Source organism: Nymphaea colorata, chromosome 10, assembly GCF_008831285.2.
Source record: "Nymphaea colorata isolate Beijing-Zhang1983 chromosome 10, ASM883128v2, whole genome shotgun sequence".
Taxonomy (NCBI): Eukaryota; Viridiplantae; Streptophyta; class Magnoliopsida; order Nymphaeales; family Nymphaeaceae; genus Nymphaea; species Nymphaea colorata.
Window position 1 is genome coordinate 4,760,802 of NC_045147.1, and position 17,841 is coordinate 4,778,642.

At 39.2% G+C, this 17,841-nt stretch overlaps 2 protein-coding genes across 3 annotated transcripts; one reads left to right on the forward strand and one right to left on the reverse strand.

Moving 5' to 3' along the window:
* Positions 1-4,991: 4,991 nt before the first annotated feature.
* LOC116262016 (uncharacterized) lies at positions 4,992-7,267 on the forward strand. Of its 2 annotated transcripts, none has more exons than XM_031641010.2 (4): positions 4,992-5,395; positions 6,032-6,099; positions 6,508-6,542; positions 6,645-7,267. In XM_031641010.2, the coding sequence occupies exons 1-4, from the start codon at positions 5,081-5,083 to the stop codon at positions 7,094-7,096; spliced, it is 870 nt and encodes a 289-aa protein (XP_031496870.1). In that variant the 5' UTR covers positions 4,992-5,080; the 3' UTR covers positions 7,097-7,267. The 2 variants fall into 2 exon arrangements, with proteins under 2 accessions (XP_031496870.1, XP_031496869.1); XM_031641009.2 differs by having other exon boundaries at positions 4,994-5,395; positions 6,505-6,542.
* A 4,751-nt stretch (positions 7,268-12,018) lies between these two features.
* On the reverse strand, positions 12,019-17,188 carry LOC116262487 (formate--tetrahydrofolate ligase). Its single transcript, XM_031641917.2, has 5 exons — positions 16,901-17,188; positions 16,667-16,816; positions 13,253-14,428; positions 12,967-13,113; positions 12,019-12,430 (listed from the first exon to the last, which is right to left on the reverse strand). Exons 1-5 carry the CDS (start codon positions 17,060-17,062, stop codon positions 12,155-12,157), a joined length of 1,911 nt encoding a protein of 636 aa, XP_031497777.1. The 5' UTR covers positions 17,063-17,188; the 3' UTR covers positions 12,019-12,154.
* Positions 17,189-17,841: the final 653 nt, after the last annotated feature.

A 17,841-nucleotide genomic window follows, 5' to 3' on the forward strand; every position in this document is an offset into this window, starting at 1 on the left:
TCACATTCTTTTACTTGAATAACAAAGTCATTAAGTGCAACTCAAGCAATCCAACTTTTGAGGGTTCTTTTCATATAAAGGCTATTAATATTCCTATTTATTACAAAGGTTGAGGATGAAAATGTCATTCAAAAAAACTAATACTATCTTTCTAGTGCACTTGGAATCAAGGGGAAGCCTCAAATACATTAGATACTATGCCTTGTTATTTATTGCAGCCATGTGTTTGGGTCTCTTTTCATATGAGTTGTTACATTACCTTACTACAAAAGTAGAATCATTACATATTGAAAAAAAAATATATCAATGGAAATTGCGTACACACTAATATCTTGGGAACCTTTTGCATCCCTTATGGTTGTGATCAGCTCTAACATTGTTGAAAAAATGAAAAATGCCTCTTCTCAGCCATTCATAGGCTCTTAGGAAAGAGCAAAGATTAGGCAAAAAAAATTAAATAATGAAAAGGGAAAAACACTACAAAAAAATCAAGTGTTCTAGTGCTAAAGCTACAACAGCACCGACATAAGAGGAAAAAGTGTGCCTATGAGCATAAGTGTCTCGCATTGGTTAGACTTAGCACCATTAATAGTCTTGATGCTTAGTTTACAAGCAGTAGAGCTGATGTCTTCTATTAACTCACGAGCACCAGATCTTTGGCACTAGATAACCAATTGACTATAGTTGTAGCAATAGCATTGCATAGGACATGACAGTAGCACTATTTTTTATAATGCCAAAAGAAAATTTCCTTTCCTGCCCAAACAAAACCTCTTGTCTCCCCTAGGCACCAAAAAGCACTTCATTATTGTTGAAGACCAATCATCATCGCCCTTGATGGATCAAATTTTAAAGACCTTGACACATCATTCTCCGTAGATGCAAAAGAAAAAAGCACACCAAAAACCATCTCCATTGAAACCCAATGAAACCTGCATTGCTCTTTCCTTATCTATGCTTCTCCTTCTTCTTCAGTCTTTTGCTTTCCTTCATTTTATGGATTAGGTAAGTGTACCCTTGCCTACTGAGTGTTGCCATCACTAGTGTTGGTCATGCATAAGGTCAGTTCTCTTCATCCCTCTCTTTCTATCTCTCTCTCTCCCCCCTTCTTATTGCTCAAGGTACTCTGCAACAAGTTTTACTTTTATTTTTTGAGGGTTCTAAGGTACACTACATGGCATCTGAGGGTTTCACAAAGCCCACCATCTACAAGCTCCACCACATCATTTTCTTTAATTTCAAGTAGATCTCACCATCATTCGATTTCCCAATTTATTGAACATCACTATTCATCGATCCCAAATTTCTTTTATTGGTTCGTGTTTTGTTCATTGACATTTCACTGTTCACCATCATTCCTAAAAGCTTCTCATTAGTTCTTCATTGTTGTGTTCCCAAATTTTTCAGGCTCCCTTTGGTTTCTCTACTTGATCATTGAATAGCAATTCACATGTCATCATCTATGGCTTGTAAGTCTCTTTGTTTCTCTTTTTCCATGTTCTTCCTCTTTTTCCATTTTTGTTTCTTTTTCATCATCACGTGCTATCTTGCATGTTGATCTTATATGCATTTTCTTTATTAAAACCTTCTTTTTTATTTTCTGGTTGTTGAATTATCGTGTAGTTGATGTCTGAAATAATTTTGTTTCTGGTCTTACTATAGGTGCTAAGGTGGACCAAGCAAAGAAGAGCAGAAAGAAGCAATGCCTATTTTTCTAGGTATTCTCCTCTTTCTTATTCTTATGACTTTGCATCTATCTTTCTCCCTTTTCTTCTTCTTCACTCTCTAATATATATATTTCTAATGTTCACCTCTTCTCCTTTTCAATGTTCACTTTGGGTTTTTTTTCTTATTTGCATAAGAGTATATTTTACCATGTGTATATTCTATGTATGTTACTATTCTATTTTCTATGAGTTTATGAGTGCATTCTATGTGTGTTACCACTTTTTTCTTTGTTGAATCCAAGGATGCATCTTATTTTCATCAATGATGCTTCACATTTTCATCAACATCAATAATCACCTAAGCTATAATGCTGCTTTCTTTACTGGTTCAGCTAAAGCACATTTACGATTTTAGGCAGTTAGTGCTAGTGGGTGATTTTGGAGAATTGTTACCAATAGATATATTGATACTTAGAATGAGGATGTTCCAGGAGGAAAGCTCTAAAAGTGATAAAATTAAAAACAAAGATGAAGATGGGAAGGTACCTTTTATGAGTTGTCATTCCTTCAAATTGTGCTTGTTGCTTTGGTTCTTATGGTCTTGCTCTCAAATGGATTTTTTTTTGTATGAAGTTGATGGGAATATTTTCTTACCACAGCATATATAAGGTAGTTCAGAAATCAAAGGGGGTGAATTGACGAGGTCAATCAAATTGCACAAGTTCATTTACCATGCGAAGAGTTGGACTGCCTTGTCAAGATTTCACCAATATATATTTCTTTTTTGATCATATGTTCTGTTTTTTCCTTCTCAAGTACAAGGAAAATCTGATTGAGAACTTGAGTCATGTGTAGTTGTATATCTATAGTCATTTGAATGTATTTACACAGGTTTATAGGTCTCCTTAGCAATTTACGTTGTATTATTTCGTTGCTACACAAATTAATTTTTCTCATGTATGTTGTGCAGAGGGTTTATTTGGAAACATATTAACCTCATCAACCCTATAAAGAGGATAAGGTGATAACTTTGGCATTGATAAGAGCATTCAATACTTTTCAGCACTACATGACTAAACATCTGACATGGAAATCTCATCACACATAGTGGATGCTTTTTTATATATGGTTTTTTTGTTTGCATTAAGTTTTTTTAAGCAATAACTGATCAAAAAGGATCTCCAAATATTCTTGTAGAATTCAAAGAGTTGATCATGGAAAACATCTATTTTTCATTGTGTAATACAACTTTAGTTTGTATACAAGACAATTTCATATGTTCTATTCTCTTGTAAAAATTGTCGAGAACCTTGTTTTTGTTACTTTGTAAACAATTACCAGCTAAGCATTTTTGTATGTTCTCAATTTTGGGATTTATTATCTTGTACTCTATTTAAAAATACAAAGTGCTTTTAGTTGCATAAAAAAAGTGTTGTGAAAACAGGGAAAAAGAAGTATCTCTGATACAAATGTCTAATTCATGTCAATAATGCATCTACTCGTGACACTATCAAGAGATTAATGTGGTGTTTCTTAATTATCATTGATGTGCCTCATAGTGTCAACTAGTCGGGCTCACTAATTCTTTTCAACTTTGTCAGTTAAAGCATCAACAACATTAGTGAAAATACCTCTGATGTTATTATGCTCTTTACTGACACTTTCTTCTTCTTCTTTTTCTTTATGAAGCATTAGGTGAGTGTGAGAGAGAGAGAGAGAGAGTTTTTAATCCAATAAAAGTCATAATACTTGGGTAACTCTTCGGTGCTTTGGAGAAGAAGTCATTCCCCATTTGATGGACTCAAGGGCATCAATCCTCTAGCAGAGGAACATGTGGGCTTGCTTATTCCCATATTAATACCTTATTGGCATTTAACACCCTTTAAAGTTAGAACTTGATGTAAGAGTGCCCTCGGCTAGAAACTTCTGGCTCCATTACTGCATCAAACACGTTCTCCAGCATAAGTTTAGCAACTTAATCTCATATTGTCAGGAATGTCAAAGAATCATTAGGATCAGATGTGTAATGCCTGAATGTTCTTGTTTTGATTCAGAATTGTATTCGAACTCAAATGTAGAAATAGAAAACCATATTCAAATTCTTCCACACAATCGGACTCAGATGCTCAAAAAGTCAATATTGATCAGATTTGGTAAAAAAAGAAAAGAAAAGAAAACCGTATATCATATCTACATCTGATTACTGATCTTATATGAAGTTTCTTATCAGATAAAATCGTTTGAAGTCAAATTGGGATCAAATATCATATTACATCCAAGCATTGGCTCTAATGTATAACCTCGGGGTTTGTCATGAAAAAAGCTTCCAATGAAAGGATGCTTGGAAGGTAGGCTCCCTGCGGTTGCAACCAAAATGCATACAAGTACTGGCAAAAACTGAAGTGCATGGTATGCTCTGCATCAAACCACAGACAACAACAACCTTCTAAGACACGGCAGGTAAGAGACCAAAAGAAAACTAGATTAAAACGATGAAATCCTGCACTCTTAAACCAAAAAAGATTAGACCAAGAAAGAGGCTTAGGTTTATATAAAGTTAACGGCTACATTGGTGGTGAACTGGACTCGTGACAGCTGAAAGTTAATAAATACCTAAACTCCTAAGCTAAATCCAACTCATTTAAATACCTATTATAGGGGTGGCAATAACGAGTTAAGCAAGTCAAACTCAACTTGGACTCTACTTCTATGAGTTCAACTTCGCAATTGACCACACCTTCAGTAAAAGGCCATGCGCGAGACAATACTGGGCTTATGTTGCTTTGCACATTTATAACAAAGTGGCTTTTTAGTGGCCATGTGGTTTCCCCACGTATAAGCAGGTCCACTCATTGTTTTCTTTACCGTCGCATCAGTTACTACGTGTATTCTTCCAACCATAGATACATATATATGTCTATGTCATTCCCAGTTTAAGCTTTGGTTAGGCTCGGTTTAACTGAGCTCGAGTGGTAGAGCCCCCTAAGTTCGAACCAAGCTCGAGTCCAGACTTGTGAGGGTGGAGCCAAGCTGGAGAGGGCCTCAGCATGTGTGTCCCCACCTACTTATACAGGACCCTTTCTTAATAAATGAGGTGAGTGAGATGCCTCTTTTCGAAAACAAACGACAGTACAACTGCTTCTCGACTCCAACCAGTGAACTCGGTTATCTTTCTCTTTTTATGCGACCCATCTTGCCTGAAGCATTGGGACATGTGTATCAATAATGAAATCAATGAGGGCAAACTAGAAAATCAACCCCTAAAGAAAATGAAACAAATGCTGCCCCATCCCATGCTTCACTTTTGAGAGGAGAGTAATTTTGAGGCCTGCCTCTCTCTCTCTCTCCCCCCCCCCTCCCTCTCTCTCTCTCTCTCTCTCTTAACATCCCTACTTCCAGATCATCCCATCCTCATGAGAATCCGCAAGAGATCGGCGTTTCTTTCCTTGCTATCTTCTGATCTCTCCCAGATAAGTGAAGCAAACCAAGAGCACAAGAATGAGGAGGAGGAGAAGGAAGGAGGGGAAGGAGCAGGAAGGGTGCAACACAAGACCCAACTCTCGGACCAGCGGGAGATCATGACCGCGCCTCCATCACATGTTGAACCTTCAAAAGGGGACCTGCCCACGATTCCTCTACAAGGGTTCCAGCAGACACCCGCCGGAAATGGCGGCCAAACGCCTGCTGGAGACGATAGGGAGTTGGAGACCCACAGACATCCCAACCAGGTACTTTCCCCCTTCCTTTCCCCATTCATCTCCTTCCCACACACACCAACCCCACACCCCCCCCCCTGCACCTTTCTTTTTCACAAATCACACATCCAAAACGGAAAGGAAGAAGAGAAAAACTTCCCCAAAATCTTTCCCAGAAAAAAGAACGGACTCCGGTGTCTGTCTTGCCTTCCGATCGATATTCGAGTCTTGGTGCTCGTGGGTATGTCTCCAAATTTATTATTGCTGTATCGTTGCTGTCAAATATTATTTTATTATATATTATTATGTTACTGATGTTGTTTTCTAGCAATGGGAAAATAGCTATCAATGACTGTTTGTCTAATTTCGTTGGTGCCGAGAGAGTTTTCTATCCACAAAAAAGTTTGTGGTGTAATAGTATCGCGTTTTGGCTTCTGTTAATATCTTTTCCTTCTTAGTGGTGCAACATTGCACCCCTTTAATTTCTTTTCCTTTTCTTTTTTTTTTTCTTTTCTGACAATAATATTATTGCACCCCCTACCCCCCCCCCTTTTTTTTTTTTGCTGCTGCATTTTTGCGTCCTGTGGCTTAGTAGCGGAATGGGAATGCATGAAAGGTGTTCGAGTACAACAATGTGTTTTCTATTTGTGATATCATGCTTGTGTTCAGATAAAGGATGAAGGAGAACAAGAAGATGAAGAGAAAAACATGAATGAAGTTGGTGCAAAGGAAATGAGGTATTATTAGCTGCTTTACCGCCTTGCTAGTTATTCCGGCCAGAATATTTATCTTTGGTGCTCCCTACTGTGAGAGCAAGATAATGTTAGAGAATGGTGTAAGATCTCCGCTGATTTTGAGCATAACCAAAATTTATAGTAACAAAATTTTGCAAAATATCAGCACTCCAAATCTCGTGAAAAACCTAAATCTTTTGTTTCTATTTGTCCTTTAAAAGCTTTTGTTCAGAAAAAAAAAAAAGTCCATACTAGAAATGGACATTTATGTTTTCAAAGCTGCACATTTTACTCGTACTTTTGTGAAGGAAGGCAGATTTTTTTTCCGGTAAATCGATGCTTTGGGTACACTGAGATCGGCTTGATGTCTCATGATTGTCTACCTTGGTTGTCATGTGGTGCTCAAAGAAGCAACCGTGGTGCAAGAGGAGAGCATCCCTCTCGAGGTATGACTTCGTTGGACAGAATATGAAACTTTAATTAGTAAAGTTGTCAATGTAGAAATCCAGTAGCAACACCATCCATTCCATTGTTCCTGTTGATTGCAGCAAGCAGAAGGTGGTGCACAGGAGAGACCGTCTTTCCTTTAAAGAAGAGAAAGGCTATAGACTACAGAGACGGCAGTGAAGGCGACAACAGCAACGACAGTAATAATAAGATTAGCAGTACCAATATTCAGAATGGCAGTGATCATCACAGTGAGGCAGCGGAGAATAAATGGAAATGTAGCCGTATGAACGGTAGAGGGTGGAGATGCAGCAAGCCGACGCTCGTTGGTTACTCTCTATGCGAGCACCATCTTGGCAAGGGAAGGAGAATAAAAACCATGAACACTCTCCTTCATGGAAAGCAGGCGAGCAAGGATAGGACGAGGAAGAAGGGACGAGGGAAGGGCAGTGATGATGCCAGTGCGGGCTCTCGATCGATGAACAGCCTGGTGAGCCAGAAGATCTCTAGTGATCACAGCGATAGAATCAATGTGGATATTGTAAAGAACTGACCATATGTTCAAAGGAGTCCACTAATTTTGCTTTCGATCCTTCGCATTGCTTCTCGTTTTGTAGATTTTGAAAGAGAACCAATGGTTTTCGTCGTGTGATGTGATCACATGCTTTCAGGGGCACGTGAGTTCACGTTCTCAGCCTTGAGTGCTCTTTGTTTTATTTGTTTCCTTCTTCTTTATTTTTTTTTTCTTTTTTCTCCACTAACTGGTGATGGATCGATCTCTCTCTCTCTCTCTCTCTCTCTCTCTCTCTCTCTTTCTTATGTGTGCTGTCGAACAAAATTATGAATGGCAGGTGGATGAGGTGGTTGGTTTGATCCCGCATGTATTTCACATTAAAAAATTCGAGTCCAGTTGGTGTGAACGCGGTTAGTTAATTATCTATCTGTTTTCTGAACATTTGGAATATCTTTTTCTCTTTTCTTTTCTTAATTTGCAGATGGTCTTAAGATAGATTGACTACTTAAAAGAGGGATCTCCTCTAACGAACCATGACCTTCTTCAGCTTCAAAATTTTGCCGGTGAGAGCTTGTACAGTCGTCCACCGGCTATATGTTTTTTCTTTAACCGTTTTTGGAAGTAATTAGAAAGAAAGTCCAAGTTCAATTCCTGATGTTGTATGGTTGAACGAATAGTGAAACCTCATTTTGTGGTCAAAGAGAAGAAGACCATGCTGCATGTGTCGGGTCGAACACTCTCTTGATGTGTTCGCCCGCAGAAGGTCACGTCACGTAGCGATTGAGCCCATGAATTAGATCCATTGCGAGCACCGCATGCATCGAAGGAACAAGAAAGTGGATTAGGCCATTTTAAGAATTTTTATAAAGAAATATACTGTTTCGACTGTTTATCTTTTTCATATCTTTCTTTGTCCTTGGAAAAGACTATCTTTTTCTAGTTAATCAAAAGTATTTTGGTCATTACACACATATGTACACAATTTTGTGCATTTTTTACTAAAAAGATATACACATACCGAGTTTGGGAATTTATGAAAATATAATTTTTAATTTCTGATTTTCTCTTTATACTGTTGTTTCCCCTTTTTAATTTTTGGTTATTTTTAAGATTTAAGAGCCGCCCTTTTACCATTTTACGTTATCAGAAGGTCATTTCAGTTGGCGGTGGCGGATGAGAGTCTAATATTGAATCCGTGCATGGATCTCAAAAGATCAGGAATGAACAAATCTAAAATCTCTCTGCCATTGGTTGTGGTGGTAGATAAGCGTATAAGCATCAGTGTCGAATCCTTGTGGTGGGTCTTCGACAATTGTGCATTGAGAACAACTGGATGACACCAACCGGGAGAAAGGATCTAACAATCCAACTGAGCATCGAGTACTAATCCTCGGCCGCAAACACGCTACTCAAGTACCATGAGTAAAAATGGCCACCCGAGTAGACTTGGACGTCCCACTACTATGTATAAACTCCTAACAACCGACTGACGTTCATGTTAAATCTATTTACTATTTAAAATGTAAATTTAGTATGCAAACACCAGAGAGAGAGAGAGATGGAGGATAAGTATAAGAATTTGGTTTATATATACATATATTGAGTGAATGACAAGAGTCACCCAATCATGTAAGTGTTCATTTAAAGCATGGATAAAAACAATGAGAAAAAAACATTGTTTCATTGTAAAAAGGTGTCTCATTATTTTTTTATCGGATCGGATGATACGCCAGAATCACCATGATATATATATATATATATATAAATTTCCTTATTTTTGTTCGTTGTGTTGTGTGCTGGTAAAAGCGGTCCGAGGCGACGACCTCCACAGGGTTTGGGTTACATCGGCATGAACCCTGTGGCCTGGCCCCCCTCCACTTGCCAGCAGGCTGCGGCAGCCGGCTGGCGGGTGAGGCGGCCCGGCTGCCGAAATGGGGAGATGACGGCTCCTCAGCCCCCTTGCTTTCATGAAGGATAGGAGAGGTGTCGCCTTCCCATTCTTGTAAAGGTTACCTATGCATTATTCTCTTGTAAGGAGTTGCATATAACAGTCAAGACTGAATCTCGATATGCAAGGAAAAATCATTGATTCACCTTTCAATTCGTTGAGTTTTTCTTTACATGTCCATGAAATTATGTGAAGTTTGAAGCTTGCTGTCTTTGCCTGTTAGTCATGGCCTCGTCCACGGATGTAACTCTCAGTGGAATGCCATCTCCAGTTTAGCATCAATAAATTAAATCGAGACAATTATCTTCTGTGGCGAAGGCAACTCAAATTTGTCATGTTAAGTCAAGGCATCGTCAAGTATGTGGATGGAATGTGTGAGAGCCTCACCAAAATGTGTCATTGAGCAGATAAAGCTTAGCTGGAGAATCGATGTGGAGGATAAGCGATTGGTGAAAAGGATGACGATAGTGGACGATCACGAGCAGCAGCTTTCTCTGTGGGAAACCACAGCAGTGGACGGGGAAAGAGACGACTCAAATGGGGCAAACCGTTTCTCTGTCAATCTCTTTGGAGTCCTCTCTCTCTCTCTCCCAATGGACTCTCTCTGCCAGGTAAATCTCCACTGCAATCACAAAATGAACTCTGAACGACAACCCTGCCAACTCTTATCGACTATCAATCTGCAAGACTTCTATTGAGGGTTTGATCTCCACTCAGACAAAGGGGTTCAATCTCTACCGACTAAATTGATCTCACTCAGCACTACATTTTTCAGCCTCTCTCGATCAGGCAAATCTCTATGAGATCGATTCCTTGCTGCAGAGTGTCTTCTAGAACAAGCTTCCCTCATTTGCCTTGCCGGAGAACAAAAGGCAATTCGTGGGAAAAAATAAAAAGGGATCGGGTGGTTCATGGAGAAAATAAAACGCGTCGATCCGTTCACGGGACAAAACGAGGGGAAAAAATGGAGCATTATCCGCTACAGCTGTCACCCTAAGCAATAGTCATAGGGGATAAATAGATTTGCTGTAGTGTAAATCGGATAAGACAAGATATGAAGTTCATTTTGTTAACCAAATATTTTTTGTAACTGTGGTAATATGTAGAGGTTAACTGTGCGTTATTCTCTTATAAAGAGTCAAAATATATATGTGTGTGTGTGTGTGTGTCAAAATTCCCAAAGCAGATATATGCAGCCCATTGGCGACAAATACTTTCTATTGCCCTTAAACCTGTGCTCCGAATGAAGGAAGGAGAGCTACTATCGATTAAGATGAAATGGGATATGGTGTAACCCTTATTGCAAACCCTGGGCCCAAAAGATGCAGATCTAGTTGCTAGCAGTGTTTGGCAGTCAGTGGGCAGTCCTAGGGACTGCATTATTGATTTCTCACATGCTAAGAACTGTTAATGCAGTAACTACTGTTTGTGCACATTTCACAATGTGGCAAGCTAGAAGACTCTATAACTAGGAAAGCAGCTGTACTTCGTCTCTTTATTTCGACATGTCATCTAGTACATGAAATTCACCAAACATAGGTCACGCAGTATATTAACTTATTCCCTATCCCATTCCCCGCTAACAAACCAAATGCTGAAGAACTGAAAGTTTTCTTGGTGAATAGACAAAAATAAAAATAGAATCCTGTCAGCGTCATCTACAGTGTAGTGCCCAACAGTTCAATCTTCTTCTACTTGTTATTGCCATTGTTTACTTCAGTTCCTACTCTGTTCGAGACTCTTGGTGTCAGACAATCCTGAATGTAGCTGCAGGGAGAAGTACAAAATTGGAACCTTTAGCTGATTAACTTGGGGGAGGATGAAAAGGTTAAATTTCACTAGTTCGTTGCACTTGAATTACTTTCTTCTTGCTTTTCAGATTCTCCCTGAGGAACAACCTTTCCAAACCCCGAGAGGCACTGATGTCTTGGAACTAGATATATATTAACAAGATACTAATATTTGATGCTTTAACGTCGTCAGTATATCAGTTCTTATTTTTCATATCTATCTAAAAAATAGCATGTAGGAGTATGTTCTCGAAATTCTTGACATATGCAACACTGCGGATTTAGAGGAGTCGCCATTAAAATCTGGGCACTTCTCCGCCTTTGATTTTGAAGCAAAAGGGGATACGATGCCGCCAAGGGTGACGTTCTCCCTTTTCTCCATAATGGACGACGAATGTTTTAAGAAATAGATGATTATACAGATAAACATTTACTTTATGGTTCTTTTACCTGCAGGTCAAGTTTAATTGGATATCTGCTGGAGAGGAAGTGGTGACTAACTGAGAGGGAACTGTCAAGCAGTTTTGTCCCATATGGTATCCGGTCATGGCATCTTGGCCAAATGCATTGGCTGGTATCAGGCTACTTCTCATTTTGTATAAAAGCCAATAATATAAATATTTAAAATATTAAATAGAATCAAAATGGTTGGCATGCCAAGTCTGCAATCGATTAACATCTTTTCAATTTGTAGCCGATACAGTAGGTTGATCTCATCAGACTAATGTTGGCAACAATGCTATCTGGTTAAAAAACAATCTGACAAGAATCGATCCTACACTTGATCTTAGCCAAAAGGGCGAGAAAGGCGTATATTAAGTTAAAGACCCTAAAAAATTCAAGTCCCAACTCTAGTGCTTCAGGCATGATAGATAGCAACTCACCCTCTATTACGAAACTACTCTGGTGTTCCCTCAGATTAGCTTGCTGCATTTCTTGTCAAACATAATTATTTTTGCATTTTCAGGGACACTTCCGTCATTTAGTTAAAAGAGAGAAAAATATTAATTGGCAAAATTAACTTCCGTGACTAATTTGGAACACCTAAATAAAAGGTAAGAATGAACTCCTTAATTGTCCCTAGTTCAAGGATGAATCTGAAAGAACCCCAAGCATCTGTATCTTCCACCATTTAACTCGCTCCCCCATTGAACTGAGTCCACAGAACAGATCATGCAGTATAGGACATTTGAGACCACTGTACACCTTGAGAAAAATTCGAGGATGATAACCGTTCAAATTCATGAATAACATAAATCGGTGCATACACTTGAATCTCAAGAGACATTGCAGATGGCAATATCTTTTATTCCACTAAAAGATGAACCCCTTCCACAGCCAGGGAACTGGAAAAAAATTTCATGAAAGTCCACGGATCTGGCCCGTCACAGGATCAATGTCAATGTCGAAGAAGCAAGGTCGAGTCGGGAGGCCAGGCATTGTGCTCATTGTTCCAACCAATGGATATATGAAGCCAGCACCAATGCTTGCTCTAACATCTCTAATTGGCAGCACAAACCCATCTGGTGCCCCTTTCAGTGCTGCATTGTGTGAAAACGAGTACTGCGTCTTCGCCATGCAGATGGGCAACTCAGAAAATCCTTGCCTGCTGTACATCTCTATCTGTTTCTCAGCCTATAGGAATAATAATGAGCAAGTCAACAGAACCGACACGACTGACTTTGATATACAGTCTAAAAATGTGTTCCAAAAGCAGTGAAATGGAACAACATTTCACATACTTTTGGGTTAAAGTAGCATAGGTTTAAGAAGCAGTTAAACAACAAAGAATGAGCATATAGCTAATATCTATTTGAGATGGACTCTGCATAGAGGAGCAGCTCCTACGTCAACACAACATGGGTGAGGGTGCGGATGTGTGTTCAGCTCCAACATGCACCCCAACCGCACCCATTCCTATTCATGTTCTAAACTTTTTCCATTTTTTTCCCTTATCTTTTTCCCTCTCTTTCTTTATATATAGTAATAAAAGTAAAAAAAAAAAGGACAGAATAAGATATATATATATATATATATATATATACGCGCTGGATGCACCCCCACACCCAAATATTTTCGGATGTGCCGCACCAGCAGCCACATCTGCACCCACACCACGCACTCATCACTCATTTGACATAAGCTAATATATAAGTGACAGAGGTGATTACCTGTTCTGAATATTCAACACCTGCAGCTCCATAAGATCTTGCTATTGCCTCTATTTTCTCTTTGATGCTGACCTCCAAAGGGTATAAAAATTTCAGAGGCAGCTTGTGACTCTCACACGCCCTTTGAACAGCATGGCCAAGATCAACCTGCATATTTTCAGCACAAAAAAAACAACTAGGCATCACAACAGCACTCAACAAGTACCTGCAACATGTAGTAAAGGGAAACGGGAGGTTTGAGCATATTCTTAGTGGCAAACTATCTTAAGACGGAAAAGTAACTAACCGCGCCCCTTCCTCCATGTGCATGATGGGTGCAGACAACTGCATCAAATGCACCTGCAGCAAGTGCAGCATTTCGTACTGCTTTAAGCTCCACCTCAGTGTCAGTGGAGAACTTGTTTATTGCAACCACGACATTCACCCCATAAGCCATTGTGTTCTTAACATGCCTTGCAAGATTAGCACAGCCAGCTTCCACAAGAGCAACATTTTCAGCCAAGTAGGCATTGTCCAAAGGCTTTCCAGCAACCACCTCTGGGCCCCCACCATGCATTTTCAAAGCCCTAATTGTTGCCACAATAATAGCACATTGAGGGGACAAGCCACTGTGTCGACATTTTATGTTCATGAACTTCTCAGCACCAATATCAGCCCCAAAACCTGCTTCAGTCACTACAAATCCACCAGGACCAACCATTTTCAAAGCAATCTTATCTGCAACTACAGATGAGTTTCCATGAGCAATATTGGCAAAAGGTCCTGCATGCACAAGGACTGAAGTTCCCTCAAGTGTCTGCATTAGTGTTGGGTTAATGGCATCTTTCATCAGAACAGTTAGAGCACCTCCTACACCTAGATCGTCAGCTGTGATGGGTTCACCTGACCGACTGTTACCAATGACCATTTTTCCCAGCCTCTCTCTCATATCTGCAAGGGAAGTTGTAAGAGCAAGAACTGCCATTATTTCACTAGCAACAGATATGTCAAACCCTGTTTCTCTTACCATCCCTTTCTCTTCAGGACCTTGCCCCACTGTAATCTTCCTCAAGAAACGGTCATTGACATCCATAACTCTTCTCCATGTTATAGAATCTGGGTCAATGTCGAGCCTTGCAAACCTCCTCACTTCTTCAGGAGTAAGTTCTTCAGGGCTGGTTTTGGCTATTCCAAGCTTATTCAAGCGTCTAAACATCACATCAGAGAAACTCCTCTTTCCCTGTTTGTTTGGTGGGCAGAGTCTATTGAATAAAGCCTTATCTGACTGAGATGCCTCATGGAAAATTCGAGTGTCAATTGCAGCAGCAAGAAGGTTGTTTGCCGCAGTAATTGCATGAATATCTCCAGTTAAGTGCAAGTTAAACTCATCCATGGGGATCACTTGACTGTAGCCTCCCCCTGCAGCACCTCCTTTGATTCCAAATGTGGGACCTTGACTTGGTTGACGTAGACAGGTTACAACCTAACCCAACAGTTTAAGCTAATTTAAAAAAGGAACATCAAAACAAGAGTTGACCAATGCATTGTCAAGTATAATCTACTAACAGTTTCAACACTGAGGACCTTAACATACAGTACTTCATAGACGGTGAATTAATGGAAGAGCTAAGGCCACATATTACGCAATCCTTCTATCTTACATACGAGAATAATAATAAAACTTGATTCTTCGAACTGCATCATGTAATGTTTTATTTGGTTACACTCCAATGCCAGTTGACCATACTTTGCAGACTAAAAGTAATGCCCGACCCACATTTTTTAGTTACTTAATTAGTAAATTAGACATATTTACAGGTCCTATTTCTTAAAAGATGTGGTTACAAATTGCCATGTATTTGATATTGACTAAATCACATTGGTTGACAAGCAATTTATATTGCCAATAAAATATTCCAGAGACATGATCACCATATTATTATCAAATTAAAAACAAAGTTCAGGCACTTAGTTCAGATCAATATATCAGCACCTATGAATTATGTCAGATGGAAACAGATAAAGCTTCTCTCAGCTATGCAATAAATATAATATAACACCACAGAAAAGGAGAGGAATATTGCTAAACATCTTCAAAACTGCAACTATTTTGATATATATTCAGGATATTTTTGTCATAAATGCGAGCTAGCATAGATGCTCATTGGTGCAAAAAGATTCCTACCTATTTGAGCCCGACTTAACAGTTACACAAAATTAAGTGATATTATGCGTTACTGAAAAATTTTAGTTACAGGTTTCCCATGCTGGTGTTATGGTCCAAGACGGATTAGCAAATTCTGCAGGTCCAACAAGGAATGCGCAGCTAGGAAAAGGGTTGTGGAAGATGCAAGATTAAACCCCTTTTTTTTAATAACATTTATCTTTGACCAGTAGCTTTTGTATGAAAAAGATGCTAACTCAGGCAAGTGCTAACTCCGATATCTTTGAACTTAGAGAAGATTTTATGTGCATGGCAGCGCAAATCAGATGAAGATTGAATAAGAAATCGTCAAGTGTATTTCTACTACTTCACCAAAAGCTCTGGTGTATACATTTGCATCAAGTTAAAAGTAAGCGAGTTAAAAGAATAAATGCAGAATGAGTTATTGAATATAAAAATGACTAAAACTCAATATGGTGATTTAAATGCATTGGTTTACTACCAGTTCTTTGAATCAGGTCCAGAAAGTGAGAAATTACTGTGAATATAATGAAAAAAATCCACTGCGACAAATGGAATACAAGCAGGTGGAAATTGTTGGATACTGAAATTTTAAACCCTCCAGCATAGCATAGTTCTTGACTTCATGGACTGAGAAATTTTTTTTGCTGCATTATCAATAATGCCAAATGAACTGCCTCTCATCATACAGCCTAACACCATAGAACAGAGGACGTGTCACTTGTTTGGTTTTGTCCACATCCATTTTGAAGAATCCTTTGCTGAAGACTGGACGGTACTAAACCTCTAACCAGCGAGCACAAGGACAGTAGGCCTTCTATTTTAGCAGCTATGTTCCAGATCTTCAAAAACATGTCAGTAAGTTGTTCCAGATAGCAACCATCCTGCTAAGGGAATGTAAATATGCAAATTTCAGTGTGGGCAATTTTCATTACTTAACAAAATTGAATACAGGAACCCACTATTTGATATCATTCCTCCATATCTTCAAAACCATAATCAACTTTTCACCAGGGTTCACTACAAAGGGGAAAGGAAAACAAAAAAGGTAAATTCTTATCATTATTGTATACAAGACGATGAATTTATGAGAACATCACCATGAGTTTCTCTCCATATTGTCGCCATTGTTTTTGCAAATATGGAACGGCAAAGCTCTGAAGTGAAGCATTTAATTATTTATCTTTTTTTCACAAAATTGCCATGACTGACATGAAGTTTTGTGCATTTCTCGAAAACTGCTCCTCTAAACCGACAACATGAAGAGTTTCAACTAAAACTCCTTATCTTTATGCGTGTGCATAATTTACTCTTTAACAATAACATAAAACTGGAACGGAGAATCAAGTAACGCAAAATGCACCAGGAAGCCACTTAGCAGCAGAAATCAATCCTTCAATGCAAATAAATGGTCAATCTTTTAATACAAAGGAAGAAAAAAGGGACAAAAGAAAAGAAGACAACTAATTATCATCATGCAACAAATAAATCTTTCACAGTGTAAGATTACCCAGAAACAAAAGAGAAAGAAGTGACCTTTTTATCCAGAAAAGCTCCCAGAGCCTGACAAAGACCCACTGTGGTGGTGGACTTCCCTTCCCCAAGAGGAGTAGGAGTGATCCCACCGACCACCACGTAGTACCCATCGTCCGAACCTTCAAGCTCGTCGATCACAGACAGAAGCACCTAGCAGAGAAGAATATGAAAGACCAATCAACGTTAATCTGCAGATTGCAGAAGTCCTGATATAGTTAATGCAGTGAAACCAACCTTGGCCTTGTACTTTCCGTATAGATCATAATGTCTGGGGCTCAGGTTGAGCGCGCTTGCAATCTCGGAGATATGAAGAGGCGTTACAGCGTTCGCAATGTCAATATCTGCCGGAACAGGGGAGACAACCTCCAGTATCCTGATCGTCTTTGATTGACTCATTTTTTGCTTGATCGAGATTTGCAGGTTCAGAGTCGAAAATTGAGGAAAGGGGAATCACAGGGAACCCCAAGTTGAGAAATCCAATCTCTCCTCGTCTATTGATCTTCCGGTGTTTATATCTTATCTTGAAACGAGATGGCCCAGGCCAACGGGGCCACGGGTGGCTTTTGTATTCCACTGAAAACGACGACGGACGGTGCATAATTTCACAGACACAGTGGGATTCGACACAATATTTTGTGGTGCCTGATCGTGCCAATCAGGTTTTGAGCTTCCGAAAATATTTACCATTTTAGCTATTTTTTCTCAGTGGCATTTGCTCGATTCAAGTACGGGTTTCAATTACCTTTTGGAGTTTCTTTAAAAAAAAAAAATTGCTGAACAGACGGTGGAGTTTATCCAGACAAAAATGAAATTAAGGACTACCAAAAAGATACTGTAAAGAAAGATTATCATGTCGCATACCATGTGAAGTGTCCATCCCTTGAGAATTGAGTTTGGTGGCTCTCTAGACAGCTGTAATAAAAAAAAAAGGTTGGCCACCACTGTGCTCATGTGATTGCAATGTGGCTTAAATGATACCTTAATCCCAACTTGCCAACAGTAAACAACAGAAAATAAAAAAAAAAATGTAACATTTGCATAACCAACCAAAACTGTGGCACCTATTTCCTTCGCACCAAAGAGAATCAAAGGCACGATGCTCTCGGAGTCTGTCAGAACAATCGTTGAGCACCTTGAGGTGTAAAGACGCCAGACAGATTTTGAGGCTCAGTCTT